Genomic DNA, 14,693 nt, shown 5'->3' with positions numbered 1-14,693 from the left:
TACCAGGCACGACGCACATGTTTTTGCTAGTTTTAGCCAAATGCAGTTATATACCAGTTTTCACATCCAATGCCTCGTTGTTTAACATCCTAAGACCTGAGCTTTGATTTGTCTTTTTTTAGATTTCTACCAGCTATTTTGGGGTTAGGAAGAACCAATAAATATAATAACCAAATATTTTTCTTAGAACATAAAGCAGTGTATTTGTCCATGTTTGTTTACAACAGGTTCCAGTTACACAGAACTAAGTATTGTGGTGCAAACAAGAAAAATTTTAATGTCCACACATGTGCACATCCAGGTCTTAAGAGGTTAAATAGCAAATGATACTAGTGATGTGCGGAGTGTCTCATAACCCACGTGGCCCCCGCGGGTAAAGTAGCAATTACCTATAGCCTATATTAAGTATTTGGAAATATATATATTTGCATATTTTATTAGGTTCTTTGATAAGGTTTAAATTACGTTAGTAACTTCCGCAACGTAACTTGTGCAACTTGATATCCCCAAGCCTTTGGCCTCATGTTACAAAAGTGGCAAGCCACTCGCACTGCTAGCCAACAGCAAAACAAACAGAGAAATAAAAGTAAAGATGAAAGACGAGGTGCGGGGGAAATTAGGGTCGGAATTTGTGAATAGATATGTAGATATGTTAAAAATGTTTATCATTTATCCTATATATATATATATATATATATGTATATGTATATGTATATGTATATGTATATGTATATATATATATATATATATGTATATGTGTATATATGTGTATATATATATGTATATATATATATATATATATGTGTATATATATATATATATATATATATATATATATATATATATATATATATATATATATGTGTATATATATATATATATATATATAAATGAACATGCTGGTTTCTGTGGTTCATAAGCGTATGTTGTTGCCAGTTTACAGGGCGATGTAATCTAATGGCGGGATCTAAAGGGGCAGGTTGTAAAAATAGATACAGTGGGGCGGGCCAAATATTTCATAAAAGTGGGACCCGCAGGTTGGAAAAAACCCTGACCCGCCCATCACTAATTTGCGCCCATCTGTTTGCCCGGGCTTGCTGGTCTGAGGGCGAGGTGTGTTGGTGCGCGTTGTTGGCGCGTTGCTATTTTGGGGCAAGTGAAAACGATTGACCAATTACCAATAACCTATAACACGTGGGGTCATGTAAACGCGTAAAACGGTTTTCTTTAATCGGGGAAAAGCCCACAAACAGCGTAAGCAAAAACCGATCGGCACAGGTAGTTTTTTGCTCATTACCCCGATTTTGCGTGGCATGTAAACACCTTAACCGGCTTTCTCACGGTTTTGTTCATGTGCGCATGTCTCCGCGTGTGAAAGATAAACGTCAGACGTGGAGGTAAGCGCAAAGTTACGCATAAAAGTCTTTGCTCTACTAAAGCAGTTAGCAGAGAAACTGCAAAAATAATAACTGATGTTATATTTACAGGTTCTATTGACATGAAAAGAGATAAAACAATATAGCTTAAGACATATATGCCGTCAGCTTTTTGATCGACTATTATGTACTATAGGCGATGACGTCACTACCTGCAAGAAACCTGACAAATCTCCAAGTCCCATGTAAACGCAGTTGTCTGCATAGCCGGTTTATTGATTTCCATGTAAACGCATGAAAACTGTTTTTTATAATAAGCAGATTTTTGATAGTTATCCGCTTATTCTGTGCATGTAAACATACTCATTGTTTATTTAAGGAGCACGTTCGTAATATGCGCCTTAAGGTGACCGGGTGCACAGCTCGCGTACAGTCTGCTTATTATGCACACAAGGAAGCGCAGCTGCACACAAACATGACAGATATTAAAATGAAAGGATTACAATGTAAAAACATAAATAAAAGATACAATAAAAATTATAAAAATGCCTACATGCTTTCCTCTCTGGAGAAGCGTTCAGTCTTTGCTCTTTCTAACTCCGCCATGTTAATAGCGAATCCGCCATGGTGAAAGTGCAATTGGCTATTAAAGGGAATGGGAAATGAGACTGATTGGTTTATTACATGTTATGTCCAAAACACACCCCCATGACTTATTAGGAGAATAGGCACAACCCTTTTGGACCATGCACATGGCGCGGCAACTGTTTTTCTGTCGTTAAACTAGCAAAAGTGGATTCGGACACGCAATAAAAATGCACCTGCGCTTTAGACCATGCACTTAGATCATAAAGAAAATAGGGCCCTAAGAGTTAGCAAATGTTTGTTTTGCTGAAACAGATTAGATTTGTTCAGAATACTTGTGTTTAATGTCATCTGAAAAGTTAACTTTGGCATTTATAGTAAAGTAAATTGCCTCTATTGTTCAGAATGACACTCTTTCCCCTTTCGAAATATCCATAGTGGTCAACAAACTATTTAATTCAGTTTGACCAATCACAATCTTTTTTATTGCACTGTGGGAATAAATTGTTAGGTTTTTACACCTTTCGCAAGTCAAGCAAAGAAGGAGTACACAATTAGCATGAAAAAATTTGAATGCATCGCATGCTGTTGCTGTATACCCAAAATATTCTTCCAAATTCCCTCTTTCGTGTTTCACTTTTGTAGCAGTATGTGGTTGAGTACATAGTGACAATTACAATTTTTGGGTTCTCACAATTCATAAGTTTTGACATACACCCCCTAACACCTAGGAAAATAATTGAACAAACCTTGACAGATTCTGAATCCTTGTCAGATTTCCTTTATGCTTCTAATATTCGTTGCCTCTCCTTATCACTGCCCAAGCATGCATTTTGACACATACTTCTATAATTCCTTTGTTAAGTAGCAGAATACCAAAAGTACCCTGGTGGCTCATTGGCATGGCAACAGCGGCCGAATTAATTCCATCAAATATTTTTAGCCTAGGCATATTACAGAACCCACCATTATCATTATACCAAACAATAAATAATAATGTTTCATGCTGGATAAGACAAGCTGCAATTCGTGGATCATGTTCCACACTTCAATCCTGGAGACTAACCTATGGACAAGGCAAATTGCCTAGCAACCGCCCGTTTCTCAGGCCTGGGAGAAAGCACAAAAATATGATGCTGTGCGGGGGATAGAGAAAGAGGGTGGACCGATTCCTCCTTTTTGTTTTAGAACTCAGGAATAGCCGGAGAAATCGTGACAGGCTATTTTGAGCAGTGAAAGCCAGAACATTGCTCCATATCAAAAACTGATATGTATTATTACATAACACTGATATTTCTAAAAATCTTTGTACGTTTGTTATGAGTAATATTGTTAGTTAAGGTAAGCAGTAGAGGTCTTCTCGGGTCCAAAGAAATGTACCCGACCTGAAATGACCCGAATCACTTAATACACGAACCCAACGTGCATAAATACATTTTTTTGAAAGAAAGACCCACCCCGAGACAAATCCGAGAAAATTAGACCCGAGTCCGACCCGAACACAACGGCTCGAACGGCACTGACGTGTGCATTCTGCAGACCCATGCGCAGCAGTCAGACAGAAAGAAACTCCAGTGGCCTCGCAACCAATTTGGCGATCTGCTTCAATTGTTTTACTTTGTTATCTGGCGACGACATGAAGGTACTAAAATGTACATTTAAAATTGACTGACATGGATGTCTCAACGAAAATTAACCTACCGCCAGTCACACAATGTCGTAACCGCTCTTGGCAAACAGATGAGAGGTTTGAAAAGGACATTGACGCACACACGCAAAAGATTTCGGATCTTCTCGGGTCCGTTTAGCAAAAAACACATTCATTTTAAATTACCCGAGACCCTATGCCGCTATTATTATTCCCGACCCGTGTCCGAGGTACATGTGAAACTTTTAGACCCGATCGGGTCGTACCTCGGGTTTTCGGATCTAAGTGACCCGTGAAGATCTCTAGTAAGCAGTAACTGTTCCTTATACTTAGGGTTTGGGAGTCCCTACAAAAAGACGTTTTCCACCTCCAGCAGCCGATCGCCATGCAAATAATTGCGACTTGCACATTTTTGGTTTCGTAATTTGTAGAAAATGTCATTTGTCGTGTGCATTAAGCAATTTGGCATCAGAGCTTTAACAATATCCCGCCTCCACCCCAAGCTCCACCTGTCTATTAATGGGATACTGTATCTAACATTACAGCACCATCACTCACATGTTCATTGCAGCATATGTGTGTAAGCAGTAGCTATAATTTTTTTTATAATTTTATATAATTTATTGCATTTCATCAGCAGCGTAAGCAGATCTAGTTCAACCAAGTCCAAACATATAATAACATGCTTAAATTTATTCAGAGAGTTGTGACCTAAACTGTTTAAGTCTTAAAGACATTGGGCCCTATTTTAACGATCTAAGCGCATTGTCTAAAGCGCACATTGCATGGCCTAGATGGGCGTGTCCGAATCCACTTTTGCTAATTTAGCGACGGGAAAATGGTTTGTGTGCCGAGCACAGGGTCGAAAAGGGTTGTTCCTATTCTTGTAATGAGTAATGGGAGTATTTTGGGCGTAACGTGCAATAAACCAATGAGAGTCTCAGCTCTCATCCCCTTTAAAAGCCAGTTGCACTGGCGCTATGTCTAATCCCTATTTAGATGACGGACTTTGTAAACTGAAAACTAAGCGAAGGAAGAAGACCCCCAATAAGATTAATGTTAAATAATTGTGTTCTGAATTGAAATTGTTATTTTTTTATTAAAACCTTTAAAAGCAGTTTTCTTTTAGTCATGGAAGTAAAAATAGCAGGCTTTTAATTGCTGTAAATGTATTGATATCCTACATAATCATTGTAATCTCATAAAGTAATTTTCAAATATGCAAGAAAAGATTTGTACTCTAAAAATACAAACAAGAGATAAAGAATTTACAAACGTGCGAAGAGCCGAAGCGTTTCAGCACTCGGAAAGCACCATGTTTTTTTTTTTAAAAGCATTACTTAAAAAAGGTTCTCATCTCACCATATCCACAGGTACAGAGTCATCATATACAATAAATCTGTGGGGAAGCATTTAAAAAACATTTAAAAACAGTTGCATTTGTTTAAAGCATTTATTTACTTACCAGGCTACAGGTAAAGCAGCTTTTTATGCCTTCTAACGTCTCATAATCGGTCCTCATTTATGTCCAAGAGACTCAATAATATTTTTTTTTACATTTTAATCCTTTAATCTTTAAAAGCTTTTTTTTGCTGCTGCGCAACCATGTGTGTGATAGGCAAACCCGCGTTGCTGTCCCGTTTATAGGCGCATATTTCTAACGCGCTCATTAAATAACAAAAACAATATTGCGCCATTGACTTTAGACTTTAGGCCAGGTTTTTGTTGGTCAATGGCATAGTTGCCTCAAAATAGCACCGCGCCAACAATGCGCCTGAACACACCTCGTTTTCAGACCAGAACGCCCATGGGCGCAAAATTGTGCGCAAAAGCATTTGCGATTTAAACGGCGTGGCGCTAAACGTGAAGGTGATCATTGCGCTGGGTTGAAACTAGCAAAAGACAATTGCGCCGGGTGTATGAAAGAGCCCATCGTGATTGATTGTTGTCTAATATTGGATTGTGTTTGATGGTTTTGTTGTGTAACAGGTACTGCAGAATCAGGGCTGTGTGTTTCAAGAGAGGCACGGCTGGGAGAGACCGGGCTGGTTTAACCGAGATGGCCCTGCACCAGTAAGAAACTCAAAAACATGCACACAAACCTACACAAATACTGTACTGTTACATAAGCGGGACTAAAATAGCTCTGTGTTTTTTATTACACACAAAAAATCCACTTCTATATCCGTTTGGTTGATTTTTATAATAATTTGGTGTTTCACAGGTTTTAGATTATGATTACTACGGTGCCTACGATGTGCCCAAAAACACTGCGTACAGGTACAACGAGCTGCTTGGCAAGGAGTACACCTTTGACTTTCCTCCACACCATAATGTTGTGAGCAAAATCTAGAGTCTGTTTGTGTGTTAAATTAATAAAATTCTTGGTCTTAATGTATAAATCGAATTTTCACATTTATTTTCAGATTCAGGATGAGTGTCTCACCTGTAGGAACGCGGTAGCTGTCTTTGACATGTCCTACTTTGGTAAATTTTACCTGACTGGTCCAGATGCAAAGAAGGCAGCTGATTGGCTGTTTACAGCTGATGTAAACAAAGCCCCGGGTGAGAGTCCCTACTGTATAATAGAGTATCTATTCTTTCTTTGATTTAAGTGGCCATATGAAACTTTATTGGTTATTAATGTAATCTTATTCAATATTATTTGATTTAAAAATATGTCCTTATAATAATTTAATGTTTTATCATTTAGGCTCTACAGTGTACACCTGCATGGTTAACAAGAAGGGTGGAGTGGAGTCTGACCTTACCGTCAGTCGTTTGGAGCCCAGTGCCGCCCAGCTTCCCCTAACACCCGAATCCAATGGTAAACAGGACAGACAGCTAATGCGAGAAACACTGAAACAGGACAGGATGTTACGAGGACACTTGGAGTTATATTATTCACACACTTTGTTTGTGTCTCAAGGTGATGCATACTACCTGGCCATAGGAGGTGGTGTGGCCCAGCATAACTGGAGCCACATACAAACAGTGCTCCAGAACCAGGGCTTTCGCTGCACATTAATAGACCACACTGAAGACATGGGCATGATCAGCATACAAGGACCCAAGAGGTTTGAACCACAGCACACATTCAGGATTTATGTTCCATATGTCATTATTAAGAGGTTTAATTTAAAGCGCAGAAACCGATCATTCCCCAGCATAATAGAACAGCACATCATTCACTAGTTTATGATCAAATCAGGAAAAAAATCCACCAAGTGCATGATTACAAATACAATACATGTCACTTTATGGGGACTTTATGGTATGTGGGTGAATGCGCGCTCAGATTCCTGAAAATAAACCAAAATCAAATCTCGGACACGTTTTCCGTCATCGGTGTGTGAAAGGGGCTTAATACAGTACTAGTATTGCCATAATTATTAGTTTATAATTCTTTAGTTCAGCTTTAGTTTAATTTTTGTTTTGGTCAATAATTTTGCATTGTTTGAATTGTTAATTTTCATTCCTGGCTGGACAGTAGGCCTGGGTACGGATGTTTAGAAAAAGCCATTTTGGTAACAATAATTATATTATATTTTATAATGCTACATTGTCAGAGAAAATGGTTCCTAGCTGTCACTGGGACAGTACCCTTTTAAAAAGTACACCTTTGCACCTAAAGAGTTAATATTAGTACCAAATGTATTCATATCTGAACCTAAATGGTACATATTAAGAATTTTTTTAAAGGAACACTCCACTTTTTTAAAAAATATTCTAATTTTCCAGCTCCCCTAGAGTTAAACATTTGTTTTTACCATTTTGGAATCCATTCAGCCGATCTCTGGGTCTGGCGGTACCACTTTTAGCATAGCTTAGCATGATCCATTGAATCTAATTAGACCATTAGCATCACACAAAAAATAACCAAAGAGTTTTGATATTTTTTCTATTTAAAACTTGACTCTTCTGTAGTTACATCGTGTACTAAGGCCGACAGAAAATTTAAAGTTGCGATTTTCTAGGCCAATATGGCTAGGAACTATACTCTCATTTCGGCGTAATAATCAAGGACTTTGCTGCCATGGCTTCAGCAGGTGCAATGACATTATACACTGCCTGAAAATAGTCCCCTTGGTAACTTTCAATAGCAGGGGACTATTTTCGAGCACTGTGTAATATTATTGCACCTCCTGCAAACATGTTACAGCAGCAAAGTCCTTGATTATTACGGCAGAATGACAGTATAGTTCCTAGCCATATATGCCTAGAAAATCTCAACTTTTAATTTTTCCGTCGGCCTCAGTACACGATGTAACTACAGAAGAGTCAAGTTTTAAATAGGAAAAATTTCGAGGTTTTGCTAGTAATGCTAATGGTCTAATCAGATTCAATGGATTGTGCTAAGCTATGCTAAAAGTGGTACCGCCAGACCCGGAGATCGGTTGGATGGATTCCAAAACGGATAATTTGACAGTGTAATTTAATTTTTAATAAATTCTATTTTAGGAGAAGGACAGAAATGTTGCAATCTGAAGGTTACAGTATAGTTTTACAATCCATATTTCAAAAGATCAAGGACAATTAGATTTTTGCATTGATTTCATTATGTGACCTCTTTAAAGTTTTTGTGCTCAGCCGGTGGACTGGGCTCATAACAGCAAGTCCTTCAGCTGTGTCCTTTAGCTACCAGGCATATTATGAAATCTTCCTCTTTATTCTCCTTTCCCTCATCGTACCTTTCATTGCTCAGAAGAGTCTCCTGTCAACTTTGCCCATCAACAGTCAGGTCCTGCGGAAACCAGCAATGATTAAACTGAACGTAGCTACTATCAGAGATCTGCATATGTGGATTTAGCTCAACGTGAAATGTTTGCAAATTATTCACTTTGAGTAATGATATATTTGACCTGCCCTCTTATATTACTTCAATTCATCGATCTGGCCTTTTCGTCCTGAGAAACCATTACTATAGTTTTTATTTCAGCCAGATACATTTGAAAATGCTGATGCTTTTAAAAGTTTTTCAAAAGTTGATCATCCATGCTGAAATATATAAAACCCCAGCTTTAGGCCTTGTTGTACCAATTAAATCTAAGAGCACTGATTGGTCACTGATTGTTATTCCAGTGCCAACAAAGCATGCTGATCCAGGAACATGTTGTGCTTGAGTCACATTAAGCAAATTCCTGCCATGGCTTGTTTGTTTGTGCATGTGGACAAACATTTTGGGTTTATGACAGTTCTTTGGTTTTATAAGTTGCTGTGTCTTAGGGTAAAATGTTATGAGCCGTGTGCATATTGAAATAATCCTAGTGTCATATGGTTATGTCAAGACATAAGTAAGATTAATGCAGTATTAATAGCATAATGACAGCATGTTTATTGTAAATAGATGTACACTTCTACAAAATGCAACCTATCCTCCAACCCATAAGATTGTTTAGGTTGTTTGTCCATTCCCCTAAATACAACCCACAGATGTGTTTGCTAAATTACACACATGGAACGCAACGCAATAATAATGCAGGTGGGTTACTAGTTACTGGGTTTACAGTAGGCCTATATGAGACAGTGTGCCAAACAACATATTCAACATGTGCAGTCAGTAGGTTGTCTGAGTGTTTTAAAATAGAAAGCATACAAGGGCCTAAATTGTCAAGGCTAGGAATTCATGTTACTGATTCTTATTTGCTTTGTGTGCTGCTGAGTCAGTGCAACACTTTTGCTTGGGTAAATAAGACTACATGTAATGTTGTTTGTCTGGGGCCGTATTCACAAAGAATTTTAAGGCTAAAAGTAGCTCTTAACTGGCGAATTTAGGAGCAACTCCTAAAAATAATGGGCGTGTCACTCCTAACTTTAGGACTCCTAATTTTTTTCACTAAGAGTAATTCATGAAGCATTTTAGCCATAAAAGTAGCACCTAAGAATGGGACAGCTTAAAAGAAGTCGAGAGGACTCCTAACTCACTAAGACCTATTCACAAAGGATCGTAAAATCACTTAGATGCTGATTAACACATACATGGACAGTTTCACCAACTCAAAAGCATTGCCTAGACTTAAAAGCACACTTTAATGTAAGCATATTTTTATGACATTTGTTTCATAATTCATTACATTCATGACAAGCAGGAAGTTTTTAGAATTACATGAAACAATAATGATACTATATATTTAATATTGTACGCCAACATGTTGCCATGCTTGCCCGTTTAAAGGCTGCAATCTCAACCCTTGACTGCGATTGTAATGCATACCACCGCCTCTCACAATCGTCCGGGGTCCGCGACACAAGCGGGAATGCTGCATTGATCTGCAAACAAATCCTCTCCCATCAGTAATGCGCGGGTTAATGTTGACGTGTGCCTGCGGTTACGAGTCATCCAAAAATGTTTTTTATGATAAAAATGCCAATTAACTATTTTAAACAATTACTACTTTAAAAAAAATGCGTGCCAGGGAGCGGGTCGGGTATATTTATTTTTTGCGGTCCGAGTTGCGGGCGGGTTATTTGAAAACGTTGGTCGGGTGCCGGTTGTTTTGTACATTGACCCGCGCATCACTGCCTCCCACGTCTCACGCTTAGTTTTGCTTGATATATCAGTGCCGAATTTCCCTTTTATGTTTCTTTTTTCCAGCACCAACTGGGCCAGCAGCAGTAACTGATCCTGCATCCAGTTGCTTTCTTTTCGGTTTTGGCGAGTTCATAATCCACCGTCATTTATTTATTACATTAGGCTTCTTCAATATGGGCAACATTTCCTTGTTTACGTAGTCTATTTAGGCTAATAGGATGTAAATTAATCAAGCAAGTGTTAATGCAATATCGTTTTTTATTATTAGGCAATTGTCGGTTTTCATTTGGGTATTAGGCTACCTTGATATAATTTAATTTCATTCACGACTTTTCTTTTATATATGCATTTCAATGGCATTACTATTATTATTTTGTGTAGGACACAGACATATTTTGATGTTGTAATTGATTTGGTGCGTCTGTGTTATGTTCCGCATGACAGCCCTGTCATCTAACAACCAATCACCGTGGTCAATATGATCATTGCGAGTCAGCTCGTGCATGAGAATTGACGTCATCCGTAGCAACGAAGACTCACTCTTAGTTTTAGGAGTAATCATTTTTCCTTACTAAAAGTAGGTCTGAAAGGCGTTGTGAATAATTTTTAAGAGAAAACTCCTAGCTAAAATCTTTTAGTGCGATTTAGGAGTACTCTTAGTGGTAAGATAAAATTCTTTGTGAATACGGCCCCTGGTAATACTGATGCTGTAGGTAGTGTGGTGTTTATCTACTCCTGTCCTCTACCTCTCACTAGCAAAATACGAATAACACACTGACAGCAAGATTTTGCCGGATTGAAATACTGTGCATTCTGATATTTCACAGAGAAAAAGAGGAATGAGAGACTGAGGGTTAAAGGGATAGGTGGGCTCAGGTGCGGTTTGCTCGGGTTCGGGTGCCAGAGCACGATTCCAAAGGCGAGACGTCAGTTGCGCTACATACATTCAACTATATCTGCTTTTGTAACAACCTTCTGATGTAAGCCACACAAGCAATAGATTGATTATTACCTACATTATTAAGGACCCCACTAACCCTCACTGTTCACACTTCAGGAACCCGCAGGAACTCTTTTTTTCCCTCACCCGTCAGACTGCTGTATAATATTGCACACAGAGCAATGTTGCATCCACATTGCAGTTACTGCGCACATCTATATTGCAGCTACTTTGCACATTAATATTTATAACAGACTGGAATACATATTACATCACACAACCTTGTTTATCTTTATATTTTATTACTTGTTTGTCCCATACGTTATTACTTATTGTATATTAATCCCTCTTCTTAAGAATTTTCTACTGTGGCTTACTAGTATGGACAGCAAAGAAAGAATTTCATTGCGCAAGGAACATGTTCTGTGTCTTGTGCTTATGACAATAAACGCTTTGAACCTTGAACCTTGATTATGCAATATAGTGGTGCATGGTGAGAAGGCTGTGTGTCATAGCGTCCCAAACAACTCAAAATAGAAGCCACTAACTTAACATTTTGATGGGCTCCAGTGTTCAGAGAGTGATTTACTTCCTGTATTTTTTTTTCAACACAATCACATCCTAATGATGAAAACATGCTCAGGCATGAATAGATAAAAGCACAGTTTGAGTGCAAACCTGTGGGGAGGGAGGACAATAAAGTCACAATATAGCACACAATATAGTGATTCACAATATAGCACAGTTTTGAGTCCCTTTTTGCTTTGTAAATAGGTTACCACATAAAAAGAAACATTTAAAAAGTGAAGTTATTTCTAATATTTTTTTATTCGGCAAATTGATATTTTTTGCTGTTTTTCTGCCGGAAGATTTGCTCCCTGACATGTAAACTATAGAAGATTGTTGCTATGTAAAAATAAAAATTATCTGTTGTGGCTGATAAAAATTTTGAGAAGTTTGATTGGCGGACTCTGTAAAGGCCAAACAGAAGAGCTGATTGGCTTGCGAGACTCGCTGATAAGCTAGATAGGTTTAAAGTCATGCAGCGCCGTGCATATTGATGATTCGTAAGCATACTACTTAAAAGTAAGTAAGCATATTACTTAAAGGGACACTCTTTAACTCATTCACCGCCAGCCTTTTTGAAAAAAGTTGCCCACCGGCATTTTTGTGATTTTAACAAAAGTTTCACAAAATTCCTTGCAGGAAAAATTATCTTCTATAAATATATAAACATACAAATTATATCAAATTAAAGAACACACCCTCTGCTTTCAAACAAACAATAAACAAATTAACAAACAAACAAAATGGGGAAAAAACTAGGGATGTCCCGATCAGGTTTTTTTGCCCTCGAGTCCGAGTCATTTGATTTTGAGTATCTGCCGATACCGAGTCCCGATCCGATACTTCTATAATACATAAAAAAGAATAAAGAAGAGCGAAAAACAGAACCAGGATGTTCCTTATGTCATGCTGCACGCATTGCTGTTTCTGTGTGGAGTCAAAAGAGTCTAACTCTGTGCCAGCGCATAATTATAGATGTGTTAAAAAATAATTAGAATATTTATGGTATATGTACAGGGGTTAAATTGGGATTTGTTTTGTGGGGATGCTCTGTTGGGAGGGAGGGTTCGAGGGGTAGCATGTTTAATCCTGATGACAGCAAAGCCACTGGTATGTTTCAATGAAATTTTGTACCTCTGATAGGATTTTATAAGTTTCAGTTTAAAAGCTGTGCCACATGTTGACCCAAACTTTAAAACCTGAACTTTAAATTATGCAAATCTATGAGTCTGACACCCTATATGCATTTGTTGCACATGTCATCATTATGCACAATTGATCAAACTTAGAAGGAAGTTATAAGACTTAACCTCCTTGACTAATTCTAGGCATAAGATAGGCTACCCAAAAAGACTCAATTAACAAGAAAAACAACATACTGATTCAGCAATATGTCTTATAAAATAGCCATAGAGATTCCCTAAGCTGGTCAGCAGTTAGTTAAAAAATACCTATAGTTTGGTCGTAATTAATTTGTATAATCAAAATACATTATTTTATTAAACTATACAATCAGTTGTATCCAGTTATCTAGTTAGCATATTGTAATGAGATGAGTGACATGGCTATACATACTTTGTTTCTAGACTTCTATTAAGTTTTTTCGACATGGGCACCATTCTTACCTCTCTCTCTATCTCTCATCTCTAAGTATCCTGCGCGAATGCGCGTTCTTGAGGTTCTGAGTGAGACGCGGAGCTGCGTCTGAGCACATGGTGACAAAAACGCGTCGTTTAAATGAGCGGTAAAAACCCGGTTTTGTCGTGGGTTCCTTGCACGCACGAGTGTGAAGCCTATGAATGAAAACACGTCAGTGGGCTTGTTCGGCTTCAATCGGGGGCGCAACAAGCGACACCCGGGTGACGGCCGACGACCCCGCGAGTGATCTGCGAAATCATACGGAGGAGTTTGCTTTTAAATCGCTCTCGCGGAACTTTGACGTCATCCGGCTGCCGGTTCTTGTGACGCCGCATGAAGTCGAACAAGCCTCTTCTCATCAGTTCACACGCACCAGCGCAGCGCGTACACTGGCGCGGAGCAGAGTGAGACCTTGATGGATTTTAAACCCTCCATATGTATCCGAGTCTTGATCGGGAGGTGACGTCCGATTCCGATCAAGTCCGAAATCACGTGATCGGGGCCGATTTCCGATCATGTGATCGGATCGGGACATCCCTAGAAAAAACGTTTCATTATATATTTACTTTTTCCACTTAATTTAACCACTGAAATATGGATATTTCTCTTCAAAAATACAACATTTTGAGCAAAAAGCTTAAAAAATTGCGTTTTTGTAAAGGAATTTATATTAGAGATCAGACTCAGAATGACTATCAAACATAAAGGCAGTTAAAATAAATCATTAAATCTGTTTAACTTCCGTTTTTGATAAATTCGGTTTGGCGCCATCCAGTGGATAAAAGCGGTATTACACTTTCACTTTGAAATTCGTCCAGAAAGGCATATTTATTAGTTAAATATTAACTCATAATTGACGAGATAACTCGTCAATGGCGGTGAATGAGTTAAGTATATTTTCCAGCTCCCCTGGAGTTAAACATTAGATTTTTACCGTTTTGAAATCCATTCAGCCTTCTCCGGTTCTGTCGGTACCACTTTTAGCATACGGTATCTTAGCATAATCCATTAAATCTGATTAGACCATTAGCGTCGCGCTCAAAAATAAATAATGGGTATAATAAGAGGTAATTATCAAGGACTTTGCTGCCGTAACATGGCTGCGGCAGTCGCAATGATATTACACAGTGCCCGAAAATCTGCTTCCCGTCTTCTCCTATTGAAAGTTACCAAGGGGACTATTTTCGGGCGCTGCCTTATATCACTACGCCTCCTGCAGCCATGGTATGGTATCAAAATCCTTGATTATTACAACGGAATGAGAGTATAGTTCCTAGCCATATCTGCCTAGAAAGTCACAATTTTTACCTTTTTGTCGGTCTTGGTGTACGATGTAACTGCGGAAGAGACAAGGTTTAAATAGGAAAAATATCGAAACACTGCTAGTGGTCTTATTAGATTCAATGG

General features: G+C 38.3%; 1 protein-coding gene across 3 annotated transcripts in view; it reads left to right on the top strand.

Moving 5' to 3' along the window:
• Window positions 1-14,693, top strand: part of sardh (sarcosine dehydrogenase) — a 72,919-nt gene that overhangs the window by 41,544 nt on the left and 16,682 nt on the right. For all 3 annotated transcript variants that reach the window (XM_055208904.2, XM_055208903.2, XM_055208902.2), the window contains 5 exons: window positions 5,599-5,682; window positions 5,834-5,947; window positions 6,036-6,174; window positions 6,323-6,436; window positions 6,539-6,686. In XM_055208904.2, the coding sequence (XP_055064879.1) occupies window positions 5,599-5,682; window positions 5,834-5,947; window positions 6,036-6,174; window positions 6,323-6,436; window positions 6,539-6,686 (599 nt within the window). The remainder of the gene's footprint in view (window positions 1-5,598; window positions 5,683-5,833; window positions 5,948-6,035; window positions 6,175-6,322; window positions 6,437-6,538; window positions 6,687-14,693) is intronic.

This window comes from Misgurnus anguillicaudatus, chromosome 12, assembly GCF_027580225.2.
Source record: "Misgurnus anguillicaudatus chromosome 12, ASM2758022v2, whole genome shotgun sequence".
Classification (NCBI taxonomy): Eukaryota; Metazoa; Chordata; class Actinopteri; order Cypriniformes; family Cobitidae; genus Misgurnus; species Misgurnus anguillicaudatus.
The sequence above is the reverse complement of the archived record's forward strand: the minus strand, read 5'-3'. Positions and strand labels throughout refer to the sequence as shown.